Here is a 26,769-nt window from a genome sequence, read left to right on the forward strand (position 1 = left end):
ATATTATGTCATTATGTTGACAAACATACATTTTTTATACTAAATTTTAAAACAGATTTAGTAATGAAATGCTTTAAATCCTGTTGTATAATTGTGCATAGCATATACCTTTCTGTCAAGGAATTTGGAATAAAGTTGCATATCATCTTCCCAATGCAACGGTTTCTTGGCAACAGCAGGTTTTTCTCGAACCTCTTCCTTCTCTAGTGGAGGAGGAACACGAAGAAGTCGCATTGTGACAGGAGAACCAATCTGAACTCTACTGCTCATCCTCCTGTTAAAAAAATCGACAACACTTGAAATGAAGTTAAATTTATATTGTAAATTAGTGATGCCTTGTACATGGAGGTTTTAAAATGAAATATAGTGTTCTGATATGACTTAAAAACAATAGAAAGTCAATATCATCCTAGTCAATCATGGAATCAATCATGGAATAAAGAAAATATAGCATTTTAATTTTTTTGTTTATTCACTTCATTATCATCGCATGCTTGCTATTGACAGTATTTTGATAACTGTACACTTTATTAATGTTTATTGCAATATCTTTAAATGGAAGATATGTGAATAAATACACTGTATATTCCAAATATAATAATCTCAGCCAAAGTCAGCGATACATTAAATACTTGTCTATCTCACTCATTAGACTTCACTAAATACTTAAGGATAGTGTGTATGCTTCATTAACACTCTGCCAGCCAAACACGGAGATCTCCATGTTTCAAGTTTTTTAATGGAATCAGATAGTTGGGGTGATTACCAACATGTACTACAATTTTAACACTATATTCAGTCTGAACCGTAAGTATTTCACTACAGTAACATCTTCCAATTACATACCCCTCCATCCGAACAGAGTTCGTAATTAATTGGGTTCGTAAAATTGAGAGTTCGTAATTGGGAGGTTTGTAATTAGGAGATGTTACTGTATTTGTTTGTTTACATTAGCTTAGAGTGGTATTGATTTACTTTCACGAAATCGCAATTATCTCAGCTTCATGTACAAAATTGTGTAAATCTCCAAAAGTGAGTCACTTTCATTTTACTGTTACAGGTCACAGATTGTGATTAAAATAAAGTGTTTGGTAGCATTGTAAAGCTAATGTTTGTAGTTCTTATAGTATTCACTACATATCGATCTGATCACATATGCACTCTCAACAAGCTTCGGAAAAGTGTTAAAATATGCTAAAAATTCTGGCGGTGGCTGATATTATTTTTTCAAACCCCTGGCGGTAAGAGTGTTAAGACCAAAGGAATCATGTGTTTTTATGTGTTTTTAGGTCAGACAATGCACACAACTCTAATCAGTGTCTGTATGATAGAGTATCTCAGCTTTGTGAAGTGGAGTTGTCATGTAATCAAGAATTACTACTTTGCTTAGATTGAACTTATATATATTTTTCCTTCCTCATAAAGTTGAAACCCACCAATCAGAATGCACAGTACTGAGCACTGATATTTATAATTCATGGTACATGGTAGCTGTCAACATTCAACTGAGATTTCCTTCATACAATATTTTGATTGGTTAAAGAACATGTGACCACACAATGCATGACCATATTGTGAAGGTATTGCTAATAGGCTGTTGTATCAGTGATGGTGACTCTGATGATCTGATTGGTTTACAACAAGTGGACTACTCCACTTGATATTCCTTTTGCACTATGTGGTTTTGAACATACCATATTCATTGATAATTCATAATTTATTGACCTCCTTTGGGAAAAAATTATAAACCTACAATCACTTTAACATCTTTCCAAACATCAAAAAGTTAATTATCAGTTTCAAATTCATAAGAAAAAGGGCAAACACTATCGCACACACCATGACCAACATAATTAACAGACTTTTTAAAGCCAGTGATAAGGATGATATTAATTACTAAAAACAATAGGGCAAATGGAAACAACATTCCTAGCCACGTTATCAATCAGCGTGTTCTTCTCATGTTCTAGCCTGATATTTATCAAATGTGATTAGAATGACCTAGATTTTGAATCGCTAATAACATCTAATGAAGTACAGTAAATTAACCCGATTACATTTTACGATGTCAGAGAACTTATGAAACGTCAGGGGATGAATGAGAAGCAGTATTCCATTGCGCTACAGTAACACTGGGGGTGTTTTCATGTACCCTGATTTTTTGCACCCAAGATTTACACACTGCAGGCTTTACCACAAGTTCAAATATAAAAACCTTGCATCAGGTTTGAGCATGTTTTCTACACATGAACCGATCAACACAGTCAATCTGATGACCTCACTAAATCATGAACAGTAGAAGCAATGGCCAGTAAAAGAAGTATGGACATGATAAATGTGACCTATTAATGAATATTTAAGTAAATAGCAGTTAAGTCCTTACACCTAGCATCAAAGAGTATAAAACTGTAAGAAGTCTGACTGCCCTAATTTTGTATGTAATTACATAGCAGGCAATGGAACGCTACATGTACTGGCACAAAATAGGGGGCACCCTACACACAATTTGGAAACTAAAGGCCACGCCCCCTTCATGGAAGTACTTTTTGCGTTCCAACAAATCCCCGGCAGTCGACTTTTTGCAGTTTTATACTCTTTGCTAGCATCACAATCAGTTTAACATACAAATTATTATTTCTTTGATGTAAAGTGCTATACTATACTATTTAATATAATTATTAATATTACTCAGCAAAGAGCAGCTAATATAGGTTTATGGTGAACACTTGTAAGCTGCCCCTTGTCAATTCTTTTTACTGTTATATATTTAGTCAAATATACAATTTTAATAAAAATGAGTTATCTTCTATTTGTGACTCCTGATACTGAAAACTTTAAAAATAAATTCATTTTCATAGTCAATAATTGAATATTTCGTTCTTACATAAAAATAAAGTATAAACAAGATTACTACAAAATGTTTGTTACAATTTCTTACCCATCACGTAGGAAATAGGTTTGCCACGTTGTAGGAAGGTCCGACAATGATTTTATGGTTCTTTCAATTCCTGTTACTGTCACTTCAGTATCTCCAATCATTTGTGAATGATCCTCTAAGCTTCTCTGAAAAGATAAATTACAGATTTTATATATTACTAGTAATAAGTTGGATTAAATGTTATCCTAATGCATAATACAATATAAATTTTTAATACAAAGCTTGGTTGCCCAAATAGTCCTGGGATAAAAAACACAAAATGTAGCCATTATAGTTGTATGCTATGCCAATTACATCATTCTGGACGAGAAAGAAAAATGATGAAGTGTCAGTCACCATAAACCAAATATAACACTGTATAAAAATACAACTGATCTCACTATGCTCTTGATAAAAACTAAGCACTGGTTTTATTTAATTATCTCATAAAATTGATACCAGTTACTTATTGATTGAATAAAAATAGATGAAGAATTTATTGACAAAGGTAAAAAGCTTTATAATCACTAGATACTGGAAAAATTAAAATCTAGAATTTAAAATGAAGATCACTTCACACACTGACTATAATGATATCCAATAAAAAATTAAAAAATAAAAATAAAAAAAATAGCTCAAAGTATCATACAAATTTACATACTTTCAGAGAAAACAAATACTTCAAGCTCATCACTTATATTTTGAAAAGTTAACACAATGAATAATAAATTTATTAAATGATTTAAACACATACTACTTTACCAAGATAAATTACGTTTTTTAATAAACCAGCAAAATTATATTACGAAAATCAAACCAAGCCTGTTCCGTTGTTCAATTTTGAGTCGAAATTGTTTACAAGAATACATGCGAACCAATTCGGGGATTCCCCATGTGGGTTGACTTGCTGTCGCGTCAATCGTGTCGGGGATCGTGTGTTGTTCAATAATGGCTTTTGAAAGAATAGAAATTCTTGTTTTAACAAGTACTTGCTTGGTCAAGAAATATGATTTACAACATTAGATTCTGTATTTAAAAAGTAAAGTATTGGTTAGGGCTTGGCAAGGACCAGCCCATGATGAGCCTAGGTTTCAGGCCACTATTTTATTTTTACCTGCGTTCTAATAGCAGGCGCAAAAATCATAATAGACGAAGATTGCGCCGGCCGCCGGCTTAAAATGACACCCCTAAATAGTGCTCTGAGAGATTATTATAGGGCGCTATATTAAAAAACCTCATTATTACTATTATTATTACAAATTAAGAAAATCAAATATTGAATGTTATTATTTTTTTAAAGTTTACTAACTCAAAGAAAAGTAAATAATACATGTATGATTAGAAGTCACAAATGTACTAAATAAAAACGAAAATTTAAATTTATTTTACAGCCTCCTTCTCTACCTTAATACCTCAAACAGTAAATAATTAGCTGACCTTGAAAAGAAGTAATGCCATTTACCTGTGACAAGGTAGGGGATAATGAAATCATACCAGTACAGTATGATAAAGTTCAACAAATAATTTAAAAAATATGTTACTTATACTTTTTCTTTCAGTTTAACAGGAGTTTTAACTTAGTGACGTAAAAGAACTTCATTTTCAAGCCCCATGGTTGAAACTTAAACACCACCAACCGATAGATTTCTCAATTTAAAAAAATCCTCCCATTCAAAAAGGAAAAAGAAATCCCAAGAGGATTTGAAACCTGAGCATAAGTGGTTTAGCCGAACGTGAATGACTACCACACCAGCATGAATCAACTTTCGTTGTTTTTTGTCTGATAGCATGTCAGATTCACTGAAGGTGGTGACGTGAGTAAGACTAATAATCACTGGCAGGAGAGTGATGAACTAGATGTTTTAAATTATTGTGCGGACAATCAATCTCGTAATCAATGTATACATCTATAAAATCAACACATCTGAGCTAGAGAATGAAATACAGTACTTACATAAGATGCATGACACAGCTTAGCCTCTGAATCAAATGAAATGAATTTACAATGTTCTGGAATGCCCTTCTTAACCATTAGTCTTTGTACTAACAAATTTGAACCTGAAATTAAAAACAGTGATAGCCAAATGGTTATTATTTTTTATGTGAAATTTTTAAAAACCGATTAGTTAATTAAGGCTTGAAAAATTCCCTTTTAAAACATAGTATTTCAGGGATTAAAAAAAAGAAAAAAAACAAAGAAAAAACTGGTTTGGGCTTGGGGAATTCAAACTTTCTATTAAAATTATTTAATATGTATGTATAAAAAAGTTTATAATCAAATGATCATTATTTTTCGTGCTAAATTTTTAAAAACTTAATATAGTTTACCAAAGCCAGGCACTCACTGTGCCTGACAGTCATTGGCCCACATGATTCTCTGGACACAACATGTGTGCAATGCATCATTTTTAATGACGATAAGATTAGATTGCCACCAACAATCAGCAGAATGTCATGTCGTCTAGGGTTCACAGGGAGTGCAGTCATCATACGGTCTCTTATACACATCTAGATGTATATGCCCGACTTATGGCTTGAAAAATGCCCTTTTCAAACATCAAATTTCGGGCTCCTTAATAAAAGCGTCAGAAAAAACAAACTGGGTGGATTGGAACACAAACTCTCTATTTTGCCTAATTTATTTAATATTATTATGTATGTATTGCTGTATATTATCAATTTATTTATTATTACAGTATACATGATTAAACATCAGTGTTATATGTATTTATTATTATTGTATATATGTATCATTACCGTATTATTATACAATAATAATGTATTCATCAATATTTCATTATTAATTTGTAAAAGTATGATTTACCAATACCATACAGTATGATTACAAATGGTATACATTATGTATTATTAAATCATTATGACATTATATTAGACTATGACTATATTATGGTTATACTGTACATTAGATATGAAGGATTACAGTTAAACTTTCAAGACTGAGTTTTGGTAATTAAGGAGCCCAGTTGGATCTGCACTCATTACAGTACCTCTGATCAGGTTGTGGCACATGGTTTCACAGGTAAGTAATATCAGGCTTCATAGCCTTTCAATTATGCACAATTTCCTGTGTGCACAACTAAGTGTGGTCAAGTTCATTTGGAATTAGCCACCAATAATCACCTTATAATAAAGTTGGAGTTTACTGGATAACATTTTCATACATTTGTGGGGTAAACAAAAATTACATTTATATTGGTTTCAAATGGTTTGGCGAAAGAGGGTATCAATACTATAACAAAAAATAGAGAAAACATTTATGTTTTTAAAAATGTTCATCATCCATGTCAACTAAAATCAAAATCCAAAGCTTACTATATAATACCTCTAATCTTTGAAGCAATTTTACTGAAACTTTCATTTTCATACATGCTGAAGCCAGATTCCATAAAATCGCTACAATCGCCACAGTGCTTTCATGGCAATCATAACACTAAGCAATGAAGATGTTCCTTGATTCAAATGACCAATACCAATTAGTAATAATAAGTGGAATTGTATAGCGCATAATACAGAGGTCTGTATGCGCTACAGTGCAAATAAATAAATAATTGGTATCAATAACAATAACTACTCATTTCTATTTTTGTAGTATTATCTAAAGCTAAACTAGGCCCCTGCCCGTCACCATCCTGGTAATGCCAAAAACTGTAGCGATGGTATGAAAGCCATACTTTATGTAGTAAAGTCAACTTATACCCCATTCAGACGAGCATCACATTGTGATTAGTTGCAGCAATTGCGATACCCAATCGCAAAGTAAAATCGTGTGTGAAAGCTCACCAATAGTAGTTGATAAGTAATCGATATCGCAATTGTTACCCATTGGGATTGGGTGCTACAATCTTTAATACTCCCGATTACCACGGAATCCGATCGCAACGACTTCCACAGGCACTGTTTGGCTGAGGTCAGTCAACATAGGCCTAGCCACCGGAGGCATAGGCCCTAGAATGTAAAGTTTGTTTGTGTTGGTCTGAATGCGTTTGTTGATTGCAATCGCAACAGAGTGTATTAAATTCTAAATACGTGGCGATGTCAAGCAAAAACGGTCGGAAGTCGGAAAAACCAATTTTTATTTAACACCATCAACTGAATAATCACATTATAATAAATAAAACAGTGAAAAAATTATTAAATTCTGATACTTAGTTTTAAAGTTATACCGATTTATATAGCGCGAGGTTAGCAGTTACTGTTTTGAAGAAACGGCAATAAAACTGATGCTTATAACGCCCAGTCGCTGGCAGTGCGCTCAGCGTGTAGCTCACTCACATGTGTTCGGTGTGTTCGATACTTAGTTAACAACGGAGGTGTTACCATTGACCGATTGAAATGAAATTTCGCAGAAACATTTTACATAATGTATTTTATAACTGTACCAAGTTTCATGTACTTACATTCATTAATAAATGTGATATTACGGATTCAAATGTGATGGTTGTTTTTACTGTACACAACTGGAAATCGAACACTGCGACCTTGAAACCAGTGTGTTCAACTATTACAGAACGCGTTTTATTCGTCGTCAACTTTATCAAGTCTGTGTTATACAGTATAGCCCATTTTGCATGTACCTGTACTACCGAACTTTCTTGTGTAAAAGAAACAGTGTTATTGTTTTATAATTATTACAGCAATAAACAAGTAACTTCGAACTTCGATGAAAACATGTAACGCGCACTACTACCTTGCCGACGCTTCCATCGAAAACCCAAGCGACGCGGTCTTAGACACGCCTCAAAAATGGTCAGCTGACTGGATTAGACCAATCAGCATGCGTGTTTCTGTTTGTTGCTAGGCCGCTTCCGAATTGTTTACAGTACCAAAACGACTGTTTTGATTGGTTAAACAATTTGTGAGAATGAACTGACCAATCAAAATTGTAGCTGACATTCTAAGTTTTCCAACGATATCAAACTTGACACGAGTTTGACCCCAGAACACGATTGAAAAAAACAGTAATTTCGTGAGTATTTTAAACGATGATTTGCCTTCGTTTTTCATACTTCCATGTTCGAGTGTCTAACTAAAATCACGTTTTACAGTATTTTTGGTACTTAAATGTGAAAAATATTATTTGAATCCTATTCTTAGATACTTTAATATAAATGTTTTTATGAAACACCAAAATGAGCAAATTTGACCTTGTCTATTGTTTTGCCTTTATATCTTAAAATCGTCTTAGCGACTTCCGACCGTTTTGGCTTGACATCGCCACATATATATCATATGAAAAATATTTACATTGCAAAGAAAACATTTGTATGGGCAAATCAAAGACTGACACATTTGTGAGACTGAAACATATTGTACATACCTTCAGAGATGAATCCATGCATGGTCTCTGAACTGTAAGTCTCAACATGCCTAAACACTTGCTATAATAGAAAACAATTATTATTTTTTTAAATAAATCTATAAAAAATAAGTAATAGTAGTTTAACAAGGAAATGGTTGCATGCTAAATTTTTCATGCCAGCGACCCTTTCATGTGTTATATTTATACATTTACACTGCAGTTTTCTTATCAACAAGCACAAAAAATATGTATAGCAACAATTTTTTTTCCCCAATTTCAAATAACTATATAAACAGTACAATAGTCAACAAAAAATACAATGGCCGCAGTTAACAGGAAGTTACAAAATAAGAAAGAAAATGCTTTAAGTATGTTACACTGCAAAAAAAAAAAAGTAAATAAATAAATTTTAAATAAATAACAATAATAATAATAATAGCAGTATAATAACATTAATATAATAGCACATTTAAAGTGTATGAAATTGTATTACATTATAATACAAATTATGACCATAGTTAGCACTACAAGATCAACATACTCAGCCCTGTACAACATTTTTATTTCTGTTTTGTTGATTTTCGGCCTTGTTAAAAAATCCCATTGAGGTTAACAATTGTTCCTATAATGAAATAAATTTTTCCGAGATCATCGGAAAACTCTTTGTGCCAATGGGCGTAGGTACACCCCAATATGTGCCACACGGTCCGCGTAGTAATTTCAATCTATTGCATTTCCTCTTGTGGATATACAGTACAACTGGATCTCTTTTCTTGTTGCAAATTGAAATTACCTCGCTCTGTGCACCGATAACTCCTTGGAGGTGGTCAAGAATGGGGGGGGGGGCGGGTCCACATATTTAATTCTTAGACACAAATAAAATTTTTATTATTATTATTACTGTATTATTATTATTATTATACTATACTACACAAAAAATTTGCAGTCTGTGAGTTACCAATTTTCTCAATTGTCAATGCTATTCAAATACATAATTGGGAGCGGTCTTTTGTATGTTGTACATTGAATAAATATTTTGCAAATAAATAAATAAAACTGGATATCAAGGTCTTGTAGGGACTTGCATATGCAAGGAACAAACTCACAGAAGTAATTATAGAACAGTAACCAATCACAGAGGGCCTATTATTATTACTGTATTATTATACTATACAACACAAAAATTTGCAGTATGTGAGTTATCAATTTTCTCAATTGTGAATGCTATTCAAACAAATACAAAATTGGGAGCTGTCTTTTGTATGTTGTACATTGAATAAATATTTTGCAAATGAATAAATAAAACTGGATATCAAGGTCTTGTAATTGTAGTGATTTGCATATGCAAGGAACAAACTCATGGAAAGTAATTATAATAATTATACAACAGTAAGCAATCACAGAGGGCCTATTTTACCTACCTCTCCTTGTGTAATTATTCTATTAACAATATATTTGTCTTCGTTCATTACAATGAATGTCTTCTTGTCAAGATGTTGTTCTTCTAGCTGCAAAAATAAAAATGAGAAAATTAAAAATACTATATTGTTAATTTTAAAACCATGATAGAGTCTATGATTAAACAGTAAAAATGTTATAAGAAAGAATATTAAATAATTTAAATTTTGTAGTTAAAAAATTTGTTTTTCAATCTTCGACTCTTAGGGTCTATGATTAAACAGTATAAAAAGGTGTTACAAGAAGGAATATTAAATAATTTTAATTTTGTAATTTTTTTCAGTTTTTGTCTCATTAGAATTTGATAACTATCTTTTTCAATGAGCAATTACAAGGTTGTAAATCATTTTTTTAGGACTTCTTCTTTGGACCTTTTTCAGTATGACACGCATTAGGATTTGGGTAGTACAACAGAAAATGCCCTGCTTTCTTTAATGTTACACATATAGGGGCTATGCTGCACACAGGGTCAATCACCTAAAAATGTAAAAAGATGGCAGGCTATTGAAACTTTTTCAAAGATTTTGTGTTTAAGTTACCGTACTGTAGTTAACGGAACCTGTATACAGGCTTGTCTCCTTGGTTTCAGCATTTGTTTGAAAAAATAAAATATAATTTGATTTGAAAAATTGCATTTCAACCCTCTAGCTAAAACAAAAGGATAGAAGCGGATAATTTATCCAGTGACCAAGGGGGTGTAAAGACCTCCATGGTTCAGCACACACACATAATGCTGCCCTTCTCCAAGAAAAGGCAATAACTGCATTTTTTCAAAATTGAGGTTTTTGGCTTTGGACTCCTGGTGGTATTAATCTACCACCTTAATTCACAAAATACCCAAAAATGTAGCTGTAAATATGATATTCAATTTTTAAAATGGGCTTTATCTGCACACACTACTACAAATACCATACTCCAAAAAATGCTCATTTTCTTAAAACTAAGATTTTCTTAGTTAATGCCTTTTCTTGGTGGGCAAAATGGTTGTCAGCAGTTTAGCTAACTAATCTAACCTGCTTTCTCTGTATTCTTATATTAATAGCAATAGGCCCTAGTCATTACCATAGATTACAACCAAAATACACAATTTTATTAATGTTACAAGAGTTCCTATTGCTGGTACCACCTTGGTGAGAGAACATGCTAAAGATAAGTAATATTCTCACAAAGTACACACAATAAAACACAATGAAAATTCAGGAGAAACACAAAACGAGACGGAGAGACATAGAATGGAGGTCGACAGTTACAGCATTGGTTCCAAAGATATTTAACAATAACGCGTATTGGCATTATTTGACATCTGCATTGTTCTAGTTCTTTGATGAGAGGTCATAATATACAGACCTTTCATTTTTAAAGAACATCACTTTTCAAACGCATCCAGGTGTTATCACAGATTTCAATATCCTGTCCATTACATGCTTTTTGAAACGCCTCCGAAAACAGACGGAAACAATGAAAGGCTTGAGAAAGCAGCCCTACAACACAATTGGAGTCCTTACCACCTGCCTTCAAATCTTATCACAGCAGAACAACTTGACAGCCTGGATGCATTCAATACCGAAAGTTGTACATAGCGCATCAATTATCGGAATATTAAGTACATCCGCAATAACAACAAAGGTGAATGCATGCTTAACAAAAAAAAAATGCTTACGAAATACTGGGTTCGCTTCGATGACCCGTAGCTAGCCTGTGATGCCATCATCGTGAGTGCTTGTGAATCTCTGTCACAGTCTAAACAAACTTTGAGCATGTACTTACAACGGCTGCTTGAGTTAAGCTAGCAATCTGGAACCGGTTTACAGTACACCCCCACCTAGAATAGCCAACGTCACAGGAGCTTCTGCGCCCTAGGTAATGCTATTTCTCTTTTAAAGTTTAATCTCCTGATTTCAGCAGCGAAAATCTGGCTCTGTTTGTTCATTGCCTATTGGAAGTGCTTGCTACTTATTGGCCTAAAGTCACTTTCAATCCACTGCCTAGTCAAGGAATTGCAATCTAATGATATAGGACATCCTCTTCTGAAGCACTGGGATATTGTAGGTCTCTGGGGAGTTGGCTGTAGTTTATGACTGCGACTACTGATTTCTTATCCATCACAAGCCAGGGTTCTCTTCTCAGTCATTGAACCACTACTATGGGTCATATTAATCCACTCTGACATCAAAATATCTCACAACAAAAACAAAATAAAAAGTCCTGGTCCTTGTGATAAAAGTTAAGGACAAGTATCCTTGGTGGATTTCATGAAGAGCTAAGTGAAAATTACATAATTTTTTTTCTTATCAAACGACAAATCTTACGTTACATCATTGAGAAATTAAAGAACCAAAACAATGTATCCTATTTATCAACTCCAACTAAAGTTAAAACACATCTACTCATATTGATCTAGAATTAAATTATCAAAAGTTAATTGGACACATGGAGGTGTAGAGAGAAAAAATTATATGTGTGTGAAATTATTTTGAAATTTAATCAGTTTTGAAAGGTAAATGAGATGTTTGCGAACATTATTTCGAAACTGAATCAGTTTCAGAAAGTATGTTGAAGTATATTACTGTATGTATCAAAATATTAAATTCCTAGTTTTATGCAATTATTTTCGTAAAATTTAACTACTTTCAGGCTGGGATGGACTTAAGCCCCACCCCCTCCCATCAGACAGGTCAAACTCCCTACACCGGCCAGAGTTTGTTGGGCAGTCGGAATAAACTAAAGAAACAAAAATATAGGCTTAAATAAATGAAATATGTGTTTATTGAGTTGAGTTTGAGAGTATAGTAACAATTGTATTTATCAACTTTACATTTAAAAGTATTTTTCAGGTCTGAGAGTGCCATTACCGGCTATCCAAGGCCCCTATTTAAAAAAAAAAATCTCATTAGGGAGGGCGGACACTCCCTCCAAAACCCTCTCCATAGGCTCGGGCCTACGGTTATCCTTGCTCAGCTCTTTGAATAACTCAGGGGCCCAGCCAATACCTTCAAGTTTCAAGACTAAAAAATATATTTATTTAAATCTATTTATTTATTTATTGTCATAAAAATGCATGAAAGGTAATGCTTGGCTGAGATATTATTAACTGTGATCACAAACAAAAAAAATTTAAATTTTTAATTAAAATATTAAATTGCTTATTTTATAAGCTAATTTAAGGATACAGTACATTAACGGTCCATACAAAAGATATATACTGGAACAATAAGTATTAGTTACACCAAGAAATCAATTCAAGTGTAAGATGCTCTAGTTAAAAAAAAAAAATCATTTTGTGGTTTATTGATTTTTTTGCTTTGTGGCATGTTTTAACATGGAGGTATTATTGAGAAGATCACTCGGCAACAGATCCCTTTGATGCGACAAACCAATGTGTTCCCTGCCCTTGGATCGCGCGCGGGCGTATTATCTTATTATTCACACTTTCGTTAGCAACAACTTGGCAACGACATGCGACACGCTTCCAACAAAGCAGTTGTGCGATAACCTGTTTGATTTTAACTCATTAAGTATCTTTATAAGTTTCCCTAATTGGATTTTTTTGGACTTTTAGTATGTTATTATGTGTATATTCAGGAAAAGATTCCGCAAAATATTTCTGTTACAATTACTTGGTGTTCATTATAATTTTGTCAGATGATCAATTGGTTCGAATGTAAAGCTAAAGCAGCGTAAAACTGAAAATTACTCTGATTTTGGATTGAACTTTCGAATAGTTACCGGTAACCCTAAAATGATTATTTGATTATTATAATCCTCAATCATTCATTAATTAACATCTGTTAAAATTAGAATTATTGAGTTTTATCCATATTGAGAACTATTGCCCCTAGGCCCCCACTTTACCTTCACACTCCCCATGAGTCCCCACCCCATATCAAAACTCCTAGATATGCCACCGTTTGTGTTGTGCAAGTTTTGAATAATTATTATCATTATTAATGATATATCAACCACGATATTCTGTTTATATAGCTAATAATAAACAATACAATTTCTTCCTTTGTAATGTAAGTTATCAGTTGTAACAAAATAAGAACAAAAAAATCATGCAGATACATATTACCTTCCCTATTTTCATAGATTCTTAATTTGCCTGGTAATTAATTTATACTGTAAGGATGTTTACAGCAAAACGGTTCGTTAATCAGCAAAAACTAAATTGTTTCAATCTGTGTTTCATTAGAAGTAAAGGTGCTTGATCCTTTCTCTTCAGCCTGGAGTGCAGTAATTTTTAGTAGCTTGTTTGTATAATTAACTATGAAAAAAAATTAAATATATTTCAGATATTAAATAATTTTAAGATTTGTTTACATGGTCTAGTCTAAAATGTCTGTCGTTTTGTTTGAAGTTCACAGCAAACTATGTCACTATCAGCGATGACCTATGACCCACGAATGAGGTTTACTGGGGTAGAGTAACTAGAGTTCATTTTAAGTGGCCTACTTTCATTTCAAAGACAGTACTGCTGTGAGTCATTATCAAAGTCATCCCACACACATTCAAACATTTAATTCAACACATAACAATGACATTAAGACATCAACAAGTGAAAGAAATGAAACATTCAAAAATATTCAGAATGATGATAGCAATGAGGATTTTATCAGCCTATATAAATATAGAAGAAAAATATCCAAGCCATTAGAAAAATATTATTGTTAATGTAATAAAAATCCACCTCCACCACTAGGTAGTGCACAGTAGCAGCCCAAGGGACAGGCCAAGGGTGGAAACTATTGGAGTATCTGCATATACATGGTTGCATAGACCAAGGAGGTTATTTTAACCTCCTTGCATAGACAGAGCGACAGTTTCAATTCTGGAAGTTTTTCCTGAACTCATATATTTTATGAAATGACATTCAAAGCAGTCTTTTTATAACTTTATAGTGAAATAAGCGCCGTGAGTATATTCTTTTTTGAGGCAGATTGTGCGCTATATAAGTATAAGTATTCATATTGATATTATTAGGCATTTTTCGTTTTGACTACGCGGCCAGTCTACTACGAACTAATAGAGCGTAACAGACATCTGCGCATGCTCACAAACCTTACTGGCTAAATCGGTGTTGTGATAGCTTCCGCGACAACCCCAATTTCTGAATTTGGCGTAGTGGCGGCTACCCTAATATTGACCAATCAGGTAACCGGATTCTTTGGCAAACTGCTGGTAATTTTTTTTTGTTGGGGTTGCAATTTTCATCGCATCCGCGATCGAGCATTGTTCGTTCAATAATGAATTATTAAAACAAGTGAGTAATTAAATGTTTTATGAAGGCCTATTTATACACATACAATAAATGAGGAATGAATAGTCACAACATAAAATTAGGTAAATCAGGGGATAGTGAAAAAAGGGGCCTCTTAGGCTTAGGCCTAGGCTAGCCTTGTCAGGGTGGATTTCGGGTAGGAGAAACACATTCTGGTGCCACTAGCTAGGGCATCTGGGCCCATGATATCGTGGATCAAGCCTTGCTATAAATACCTCTGTTTAAAATTGTTATGTACATTTATTTGCACATCATCGTTGCATTTGGCAAATTGCCTGAGCAGGCCTGACACCCCTCTTCTCCCGGTTCCCGACACTTTTGACACCTAAGGCTAGGCTATGCCTGGCCTAGCGTAGGCCTAGATCCTAGCCAACAGCGAAACATCACTCAATGTTTTCTGGAAACTTTATTTTGTATACAGTATTTGACTAAAGTTTTTTTTTCACATTTCCTTTTTCAAATATAAAACAAGGGAACATTGTTCCCTGGTAATAAAACCATGGTCGACTAACTCCCCTCCGTAAGCCTACGCACGTGTGCTGCGTCGTCGTAGTCGCCTTAAAAAAAACGAAAACAGCTCTTGGCGTTGCCGTCACGGTCCATTAGTTCGTAGTAGACTGGCCGCGTAGTCAAAACGAAAAATGCCTATTATTATTCAAGGTGACACTGTAAATAACAATGTAATTCTCTTATAGCATTGATAAAAGCACAGATTCGCCTTTCAATTTAAGACTAGACCACCTTTGCGACCTAAAATTTGTGTTTAAAGATTGTAGATTGCTAGTTGGTATTTTATAAAAGTGGTCTCAAATTTGAGGGGGGGGGGGGGGGGGGAGGGGCCAGGGAAGGAAAGATCTGTGAATTGGAGAGGTCTCTAATTGGAGGGCAAACTGTACATCCCCTACTGTAGTACAACTGTCTTTAAATCAAAGAAACATAATTTGATTATATTATAAACATTGTTTGTAATAAATGTTTTATTACAGATATTATCCCTTTATAGCTTATGTAATATCAATCATTAATTGAAATTTAAAATGAAATACAAACCAAAAAAACCGTATATTATGCAATACTTCCCAGGGACCGTGTGAGCCAGACATAAATTTAGGAGACAAGTTAAAAGCTGATTTCTATACAATCTCCTCTCAACAAACTGTTTACTAAATTCTTAACGAGGTACCATGGCTAAGAATGTCTTATATGATGGCTACAGCCATAAATAGCTGTAAACAGACAGGTATGAATGTTGTTTTGCAAGCCAAGGGGTTTATACAACTGTAATTCTCAGTCTATTAAAAGAAGGATAAATGTCCCCGATGACAAAACAACCCAAATTTAATGAGTACACATACTAGAGTTGTTTCCATAAATTTCCTGTAAACAAGGATATTTTAAAACACATTAGTAATTTAGGGTCATACGTCTGGGCGAGCAACATGCTTGAGAATAATTTTCTAATTTTGAAGGGTCAAATTATAAAATGCATTAATATGAAATATTATAAATAAAATTATTAAAATGTTATGATTGTAGTTTTAGATTAGAAGTGGATCGAGATTATTAATTTGCAAAATTATGGGTATTAATACTATCTAGCATTCGGGGCAGTAAAATCAGAGCTCCAGGTCCCTGGCAGGATGCTTTTTTGGGTCTACAGTACCTGTGGGATACTGGATTTATCAATATTGTTTAGCTTAAAAATTGCTTAAAATTAAAAAGTTGATTGTACTTATGTGCCATCTAAGACGGTTTGATAAATCAGCTTAAGATATTTGCAGACTCGAGGGACATCTTTTTCGACTTAAGACATTTGCTAAGTTGAAATCGATAAAAATCCCGGGCCAGGGCTCTTAGCTTTAGCCAGTGTTGCACCAGTTTCGGGGGCTAAACTAAGTTAAAATAACATTACTTTTTGTTACATTTTTTCCGAAGTGTATGACTCGGGTATTAGGTAGCGGAACATACTGGGGGAATTTCTAATGTCTTCACTGATTAGCAAAATTGTAGTAGGCTAATACCTGCACTAAATTTGCTTTTTACTGATTTCTAAATTGCACTTTATAGCTTAGAACTCCCCTGCTGAGTAAAATTAATTAAGCAAAGTAATTGGCATGACCATCACATTAAACATTTTAAGAGCTTTAGTGTCAGTGTTTTGTTGCAAAATTTTATATTCATTTTCCTCAGTGAGTGATTTTTGGTAATTCAACCCTAGTATTATGCCTAGGCCAACAGTATAGCAAATAAAACCCCAAAAACTGACCAAATCTGATGTAAATGTCACTGTAGGCCTACTTGGCAACATACCATTTTTGTTTAAAATGATCATGCCACTTAAAATGATGACTATGATGATCACCATTATTATTATCATCAGAATATAATTGAAGATAATGTATTTTTGAAAATTAACAATTTCTCCATTTCTCAAGAAAACTATTTAAAAAAAGTTATGTTTTTACTTTTACTATAATTACCTTTTATATTTTAGTTGATAGTTTACACGATAGAGGTCTGTAAATGTGGCAAGGACAAGCCAAACCAGTCACTCGTCGCAAATCGTGTTTCAGAGAAAATGGCCAAAACATGTTGGAATGTCAAATTTTTAAAAATCTATTTTATTGCACTAAACTAATCTTTACATATCTATAAATCATTCTATGCTATTATTTTCCCCATTTCCAATGTTAAAACAACACTTTTTAAGGATTTGATGATAGTTTCTGCATGAGTAATGCCTGAAATCATAAACTTTGAAGGCTCATTTCTCATATATTGTTCTTTAAACAGCTGTATGTTTAAACGCTTGTAACTTAATAAGTAAATGTCCGATTTGAATGATTTTTTTACCATTTTATAGCTATTATTTTACTCTCTAACACTGTATTAATAACTCAAAATCGATTTTTGCAACGAGTGACTGGTTTGGCTTGTCTTTGCCACAAATGGCTTCTTTAAATCTGTTTAAAATTTACTTCTGACACCTGATTATTGTTCTTTCACTCTTTACTGTAAGACAGACACCAGACAACATGGCGAATTGATTTCAAAATTACATCTTACATCAGAACATACTGGTGATATCAAATGCTGAGTGATTGCTGACGAGCATTTTTATGTTCGTTCCTGACATTTCCTCAAGTATGTTCTCTCAATGCATGTTGTCAATTACAGTCTCATTATGTAATCATTTTTCTAAGAATCTTTCTGCCCAGCTGTCATTCTAGGTTTCTGGGTGCCTGACAAAAATGTTTAAACTCTCCTTCTGATGATTATCATTGTTGTCAGTTATGTACCTGTAATTCTATGATTTAAATATTGTACTTTACAGCTTAGTACTCTCTGCTGAGTAAAATCAAAAGTAATTGGCATTGCCATCATATTATACACTAAATTATTAAGTATGCTTATGTTATCACTGATATCAGAAATAAGTTCTTTAGGTTTAATTGAACAAATGTTGTTTTTTAAATTTTCAGAATGCTGATGCTTTAAATAAAAATAAAGGACAAATTTAAAAATTAGCTAGGACGCTATCCACAGCTTATTAGCAATACTGTTACCAATAATTGACAAAGGACAGTGAAGTAAAACCACTAATAGGTCTGAAGACGTCAGAATGCTAACTGATTGATAGGATGCCGATGCAGTTTGTCAGTGGATCATACATAACACTGTCTTCTCCACATTGCAATTTAAACTCAGACGTGTTTAAAAGCATCCGAGTTTAAAAGCTTTTTTCCCAAATTAAACTTAGTCCCTAAATTGGAATACATCATCATAATTAGACAATACCATTCTAAAGCCTACAGTAAGCTCATCAACTATCATCGTGTCAGTCAGACCAACTGCAGACGTGGACAGACACACAATTTGTTTCATTAAAAACAGAATTTATCAAGCAATTACTAATCAGACACTGTTAAGTCTGAAAGATAATATCTGATAAAAGAATGATGTTAATGGGAAATTTTTTATCTGATTTTTTTAGGTTCTATATTTCAAATGCTATAAATATGTTTTGGTTACTTACACTGGGCGTTTTTTAATTCTGTTATTACTTCAAATGTTCTATTTTCCAAAATCATACCTTCCTACAGTAACCTTATCACAATTTTATCATGTTATAAATTATTATAAAATATTCAACAACACGACAGTATATTCTTTTTAGATGGCTAAGATGTAAAACGTCAAAAAGGAAATTCACTCTATTTGATTACAACTTGCAGGATAATTATACCATTAAACCACTATATTGTAGTTACTGTGTACACAGGTTTTACGCTTGAATGTAAATCATGCTATAAACATTAATTTAAATCAGCCTTAATGATAAGGCTGTGCATTTGTCTACTTGTCTTGGCTTCATCTTTTGATTTCATCAAATTATTAGGTTAGTAATCGCACACTTGTCTGAGGAAGCCCTCTAAAATGTCCATCATGTACTCCTCAATCTAATATTTTGTTTACACTTGTTTTTAACATACCTAAGTCTCCCCTTTCTCATCCTCACAACAACACTAGGTGTCTCAAGTGTTTCATGCAGTTGTGGTGCTGAATATGCTATTAAAGTTATAATATACAATATAAACAAATCTAAGGGTGCGCGGGCTTAGCAAAGTAGAGGCAAGTCTTGCAAGCTTACTGATTTGTGTACTACTATATGAAGGGCAATGTTGAGGTGCATAATCTAGCCTACCTTCAATTTACCTTGGGTTAGATCAGGGGTGGGCATAAAAAAATTGGTCGGAGGGCCAAAGTGAATTTTTGATTTAACACCGAGGACCACACCCAAACTTTGATGTTTCCAGTGAGCTTCCAAAAACCTCCAAGCACTGTTTCTCCACCACTTTATTTCCAGTTTTAATGTTATTTTTTACATATGATCAGTTTCAGGCCGTAAAATACAAGGTGTTTTCTAGTCAATGTTGCTTGGCGGGCACACATAGGGTTTTTAATTCATTTTCGCGGGCTGCAAAAACATCACTGTCGGGCCGCATGTGGCCCGCATACCGAACTTAGCCCACCTGTGGGTTAGATGTTAACATACCTGAAACAGGGTGTTTCAAACAATAATATAATCATGCAAGGTAAATATGGACAGGAATACCTTCAGACCAGAAAGGATGAGGAGTGGATCATGTAAATCAATACAGAGAGCCTGCCACATGAAATGTTTTCAATTTAACAGAAAGATTACTGGAGTAAAAAAGATGACTCACCTTTACATATTCATGATGCTGTTGCTCTAATGTTTCTAGTGTCTTAGATACATATGCTGTAGAAAAACACAAATTATTCAAAACATTAAAATGAATTGAAATCCTACTTAAATTTCAGCCAATTTGGTTGTGAACATGATATAGGAATACATTTACGAATGAATTGATAGCCTGCGAGTTGCACGATCTAAGGTGTCGTGAGAAATAAAGGCTAAAGAACTGTCAGTTGCATTCAATTGCATTCAGTTGCCTATGTTAAATTTTCTGCAAACTGAAGCAACTGTCGGACAGTCCTACATACAATTATTTATATGGGATATAAAGACTTGTTCTAACTTCTAAGGTACTAGTTTAAAAAATGTCTTTTGAATTAATTTGATACATTTAACTAGAAACTGAACTGCAACAATAAGAAATGTTTAAAAAAAAATTTGAAATAAGTGTTTTTGTGCAAATGATAGAGAGAAAAAAAATTGTTAGCAAGACAGTATACCTGCCACAATAAATTTTTCATAGCAATTTCAAAAATGAAACTTTTCTCTGATGCCAAGAAAGGTCAGAGATAATCTTTTTGCTATGATGTACTTATTCAAAATCTTTCTTGAATGATAATCCAGCATTTACCAGCTTTCCTTTCAATTACTGCAAAAGGTGTTGTAAATTGGCCAATGGACTTTAAACAGCAGGTAGTCTATACACAATGTCATTAAACTTCAGGTTCACTACCCTTGACTAAAACAACCATAAATTTAGTTATGATTTATAATATCATACTTATGAACCTTACATTGCATCATACTACGAGTGTTTAATCATGATGACTTACAACACCAGATTTGCCAATGGTATCAATTTTAATATTCCTACAGTACAGACACAAATTATCGCTTCATATCTGCGCGTAATCTCTCGTAATCTGCTCGTAGGTATGTTTTGAACGTAGCTACGAACCATTATGAAGGTCATTGTTATTTTAATTAGCTTTGCAATGGTCGTAGGCTGATAAACAATGCGTAAACAATATTGAAATATAGTTTACCAGCTTTCAACACGTGAGCAATGTTGCAATTTACTAATAAACAATGTTAGAACTTTATTGTTTTGTTATATCCTACCTTATTATTAGATCGATCATATTTTAAAACTGTTTAGTTTGCTAGCTAGGTAACCTAGTGGGCATTCAGTATGTTCGAATTTCGATGTCATTTAGGCGGCCTACGTATACAATGTAAGGCCTACATTTTCCCCTATAGAGGAGGAGAGCAGACAGTAATTATACTGGTAAACTTTCCAATTCGGAGAATTTTGATCTGATATTATTGTTCTGGTAGTAGGAATTTTCTTCTTTTAAATAATAATACTGATGACAAATCATGTACAAGTTATTACGATTTCTACAGATCACGTTGTTTATTGTTTACCGTAATTTAAAGCAGAACCTGCAGAGCGATCCAATACTAAATGTTGCCACGAGGTTAACCTTTAACACACTTTACTGTGTTCTGATTGGCGCGCACTCTGACGTCTGATGCTGGCATTGGGTTTTCCATGTGGCATTCGGTAATTTTACAACCAACCAATTCTCCTTTATATTTATTATTTATCTTACTAAATCAAGACAACAAAATATTATTTGATGAACAATCTTTTCACATGTGTGTATTGTCATTGAGGACATCATTTTTTGACATTTAAAAGAGGTAAAATAATTGTAAATAAAAAATAAGCTAGACCTAGGCCTAGGCTAATTAATTAAAAAAATAATATAGCAGTACAAACAAGTTCCTGTCGCGGACAGCGAGTGGAAGAGGAGACTTTATTAACTTCTGATTTCATTCATTGTTTTCAATGAAACTTAAAGAAAGTATAGAGATAAATTTTATTCTGACAATTACTGTATGTCACTTGAGTTGCAATTATGTGAACTGTTTTCATGAAGCCACGATTGCTGCCCCACTAAAACAGCTACATAGCTATGCTATAGCATACTATAGCCATTCGCCAGCGGCAAATTGAGATACCGTTTGGCGGAGAAAAAATTTGCATCGTTTCTGCGAGTGATTCTTTCCAGTAGCCTGGCGTTTATTTCCGAGCCATCTAGACGTGTGTAAACCTCAGCCCCAACCATAGTGGGACTGAAGTTATTGGAGACCCTCACGTCGTACCAATCAATGATTTATGCCACCCCTGATTACGGAGTAAATTTGTAGAGAATAAAATTTAAATTTGTTAGATTTATTTATTTTTACCTCAAAATAAAACCATTAGGGTTTCTATTTTTGTTTAAATAAATCTGTTTAGGGCCTAATTAAATTTCATCGTCTTACACCGAGCTTGTTCCATGTGTCACTATGAAACTTTGGGCGATCTGACGTCATCCCAATCAAAGCACGTGTTTGCACCCCACCAACGCACCCCCAAAAAAATTAACCAATTAGTGGGCAGGGTTTTTCGGAGGCGCAGTCTCTGCCCTCAGGAAAGTGATGAATGAAAAAAAATTAACGAAATTAAGAACTTGAGTGCTATTTCCGAGCATCTAGATAATACAAAATTTTATAACCTCAGCCCCAACCATGGTGGGGCTGAGGTTATTGGAGATCTCTCACTCCGTACCAACCAATAAATGCTTCCACCGCCCCTGATTACGGAGGAAATTTGCAGAGAATGAAATTTAAACTTGTTAGATTTATTTATATCTACCTCTAAAATAAAACCATTAGGGTTTCTTTGTTTAAATAAATGTGTTTAATTAAATCTTCAGCACCTTACACTGAGCTTGTTCCTATGTCACGCACTATGAAACTTTGGGCGAACTGACGTCATCTTAATCGAAGCATGTGTTTGCACATCACCACCGCACCCCCGAAAAAAATTAATTGGCAGGTCCGGTAGTCGCCGGTCGAACATATCGTAAATGATCGTTTTTGTTTCGTTTGTTCAATCAGTAATATTATTATTACCACCTTTACGACCAATTACAAATGAATAAGACATAAATAAGCAAGAAATTCATTAACGGAATCGTTTTTGTGAAATTTTATTGGTTTTTAAATTAGGCTAAAGCATTTTCAATTTGGCGAAAGAAATTAAAAAACCATTTGCCATTTTGGAGAAAGAAAATTTGACACTACCGTGAGTGTAGCATTGGGATAGTGATCAGGATGTTTCTACTTCTAACAGAAACAAGGTCGTTCAACAAAAAAAATACCAAAACTAATTTAGTACTATAAGGATTTTATGTATTATGTTTACTTGTCTATTGAAAGCTAATACAGTAATTCTCTTTAAACAGACAAATATTCAATGCATTGCAAGTTTTTAAGCGTGTACAGTGTACTAGACCTTGTCATTTAAGGCGCGCGATCTTGCACCATCGCGCACCTAAACGCACCCATATAGTGTGTCCGTATCAATACTATTTCATTGTACTAGCATGGTTAAAATTTTGAAAATATTAAACAGAATTTTAAATTTCATAGTTTATAAATGTTGTATAGTAGCAATTCCAAAACTTACAGCATTAATTTAAAAAAAAACGACTGCTCTTTAATAGTTTGCAAAAATAATCTCAAAATGAAGCTCATCTCGAAAAGAGGCCCATCTTGAAAAGAAGCCCATCCAAGGATCCTTAAAGAAAAAGCAGCCCAGGGCTCCTATTCAAGGTTTTACGGTATCACTGGAATGTTACAGGTCACTGCTGTCTGTTGTACTTATGAATATTACACAGGACACATGTGCATATCTTACACAAATCTACGTTTACCCAGACGCGATGAAGCACCGAACGCTTATAAAATGTTGCCTAGCATGTACACTGTGCAAGATTTTCTCTTGTGTGTATCATCAGGTATAAAGTGAAATTCTCACTTGATTTATGGTCTTTGAACTTGATATTAGCTAGGTACATGAAACTTGATAGAGTGAACAGGGTTTATGCTTCATAATGCAATGGAAAAACTTTACCTACCTGTTATAGAGGTTCCCATCGGTACATTATCAATGGCACCATGGCTATTGGCATGAATCAGGAAGCAATCTTTACTGTTGTATCGGGCACGTTCAATACTCACTGTAAACTCTCCTAACTCCTTGCCTGTGTCAGAGGTTGTCACCAAAGAATCGGTGAAAAGAACATTGTCAATTTCATCTTCATCTGAAAATAAAAATATTTTTAAAATGTTAATTCATTCACAATATATTAAACATCAAGGAGGCTAGCCTTAGTGTTTAGTAAACTTTAAAACAGGATTGTATTCTTGAAAAATAAGGACTGTATTTTTGAAATTGCAATATTTAAGGATTGAACACATGATTATTGGATCGAAAATCAAAAAGGTTACAACCAAACTACAGTACATACATCTTCATTAACACAATTACAATACCTTAGAAGTTATAGTACCTACATTTTATATTTCAACATTTTTGTTAATTAAAGAAAAAAACAATCAAGGAAAGTTCAAAATGAGAATGAAAAATGGTAACAAAAATAATTATTGATATAATTCATACAAAAGTTGTATATGAGAAATCAGTTAAAACTTAAACATTACAAAATAGAAGAATTTACTGAGGGCAGTATTTAGTATTTCACATTTTCTCTTTCATATCTATTACATTAAACATTGGATATTCAAAGTATTTATGTTGTAAAATTATAGCTTCTGCTAAATACAGTTTATGAACACTGGAAATGTGACCACAAAATGAAATTGACTACATTCTTTTATTCAATTCCTATTAAAAAATACAATTTCTTTAAAAGACAAATTAAGTTGGCATGAAAAAAAAAGGTAAATTAAGGAACTAATAAACAAAATAGTTTAAGCTTACTAAATACTATCAATTTAAAATTATTTCAAAATATATAAAATGTGGTATTACGCTAATTATTAAAAACAAAAACTATCTCTTTATTATAATAAGAACATATAAAACAAAAACAATTTTATTGGCTTACTACAAATTTTCCTTACAAAAGGTAACTTGTCTCACCCCTAAACAGGGAGAAATAAAGGTAATGACTTATGGTGTTGCCAAAATGTAGACTTTTCAATAGAGTAAAGCAAGTTTATAAAATCAACATGCAACTATTGCGGTCAGAAGTACAATATAAAGCAAATGCTTCTATAATTTATATTTCATTCGAGAGATTGTAAGTTTAGCATAAAACATCTATTAGCTAATTGATTGGATTTGGCATCTATATAAAATTAAACAATCGATAAAATATGTCAAAAATAGCATAATTATCAGGTTTAACATTTCTAAAATGGAGGGAGCCGTTGTAAAGGTGTTTGTCACCATTTCCGTCACTGTCTTGTGAGAAGTTTATTAGATCAATAAATAAAATATCAATGTTATTTAATTTAAACTAAATAATTATTTGTCATTTTTTATGAAAATTAAGGGTTGTAGATATAAATCTAATTCATAAAATTTTAATGTTCAGAGATGTAGTTATGGTGGATGGAGGTGGGCGGGGCCACCAGCCTCGATTTTTTCCACCCAGTGTAAAGCTAATTACATGGTCCTCCACCCACCCTTATTAACCCACTTTTCCATCCTTAAAATCCACTCATATTATTTAGAGTTCATCAATGTTATCACAATCTCACCCTTAGTTTTCTACAGCTACAACCTGAATGTTGTAAAAAACAGTAGGTTTACATCTCATAAATTTTATAACCTTAACGACATAATTGACATCATAAAATTCAGTATCAATATCTTTTTCTTTCAATCGAAGATTCTTGAGTATGTGACAAGTGAGAAATGGCAAACTGCCAGAAAGAAAAACACAAGGCCAAAATCCAGTGACTAGTCATGATGCTTCAGATTGTGTAATACCCAAGCCACTTATTACAACACCTGAAGTAAGACTAGCCTAATCTTGCAGGCCAATTTGATTACCTGGGAACAGTGGCAGATGACATCATTGTATTACTGTTATCATCAACAATCTTTTTGACACACATGCAAGCAATTAAGTACAGGTGAAGCTATCGCAATCAAGTCAAGATGATCAGAATTTAAATACATGTAGAAAGTGACTACTAATTTAGAAATTAATGATTTAAATTGCATGCAACAAACAATTACAAAAACCCTTCCTAACTTGTAAATTTCATCAATAATCGTAACTGTTGGGTAGCCATTACAAATAAAATTTAAATGTAGCCATATTCATCCTCAACTTAATGCAAATGAAAACATTACTGTACTGTATTATTCATCCACTTAATAATTTGAATTGGTAGCATTCCAATAGCAAATTAGTAAAAGTCAATGTTATGTAATCTACATTTTGGTGTTTGTTAAATAAAATTATGTTGTCAATGATCAAGTATTCGATTGTGATTGAAAGCTGTATGATTTTATTACCTTATATAGTATTGTTCTGTAAATTATATCACAGCACCAAGGGCTAAATTGTGACAGATCCCAAGGACAATATTGTTTGAACATAATTAATAAATCAAATATTATATAAAAAAAAAAAACATTGACAGATTAAATAATAAAATAAAAATTGTTATATCTTCTCATAATCAGTAGATTACACCCA

At 33.2% G+C, this 26,769-nt stretch overlaps 1 protein-coding gene across 2 annotated transcripts in view; it reads right to left on the reverse strand.

The window, feature by feature from the left end:
• LOC117116553 (ciliogenesis-associated TTC17-interacting protein-like) overlaps nt 1-26,769 on the reverse strand; it is a 37,791-nt gene that overhangs the window by 5,596 nt on the left and 5,426 nt on the right. For both annotated transcript variants that reach the window (XR_004446779.1, XM_033260624.1), the window contains exons 4-10: nt 24,169-24,354; nt 20,202-20,257; nt 9,659-9,745; nt 8,256-8,316; nt 4,872-4,975; nt 2,939-3,063; nt 109-274 (exon numbers count right to left, since the gene is read on the reverse strand). Coding sequence is in view for 1 of the 2 variants with exons in the window: in XM_033260624.1 (XP_033116515.1) it covers nt 109-274; nt 2,939-3,063; nt 4,872-4,975; nt 8,256-8,316; nt 9,659-9,745; nt 20,202-20,257; nt 24,169-24,354 (785 nt within the window). In the remaining variant the exon portion in view is untranslated. The remainder of the gene's footprint in view (nt 1-108; nt 275-2,938; nt 3,064-4,871; nt 4,976-8,255; nt 8,317-9,658; nt 9,746-20,201; nt 20,258-24,168; nt 24,355-26,769) is intronic.

This window comes from Anneissia japonica, unplaced genomic scaffold, assembly GCF_011630105.1.
Source record: "Anneissia japonica isolate Jap-2015-1 unplaced genomic scaffold, ASM1163010v1 scaffold199_len4679917_cov187, whole genome shotgun sequence".
Taxonomy (NCBI): domain Eukaryota; kingdom Metazoa; phylum Echinodermata; class Crinoidea; order Comatulida; family Comatulidae; genus Anneissia; species Anneissia japonica.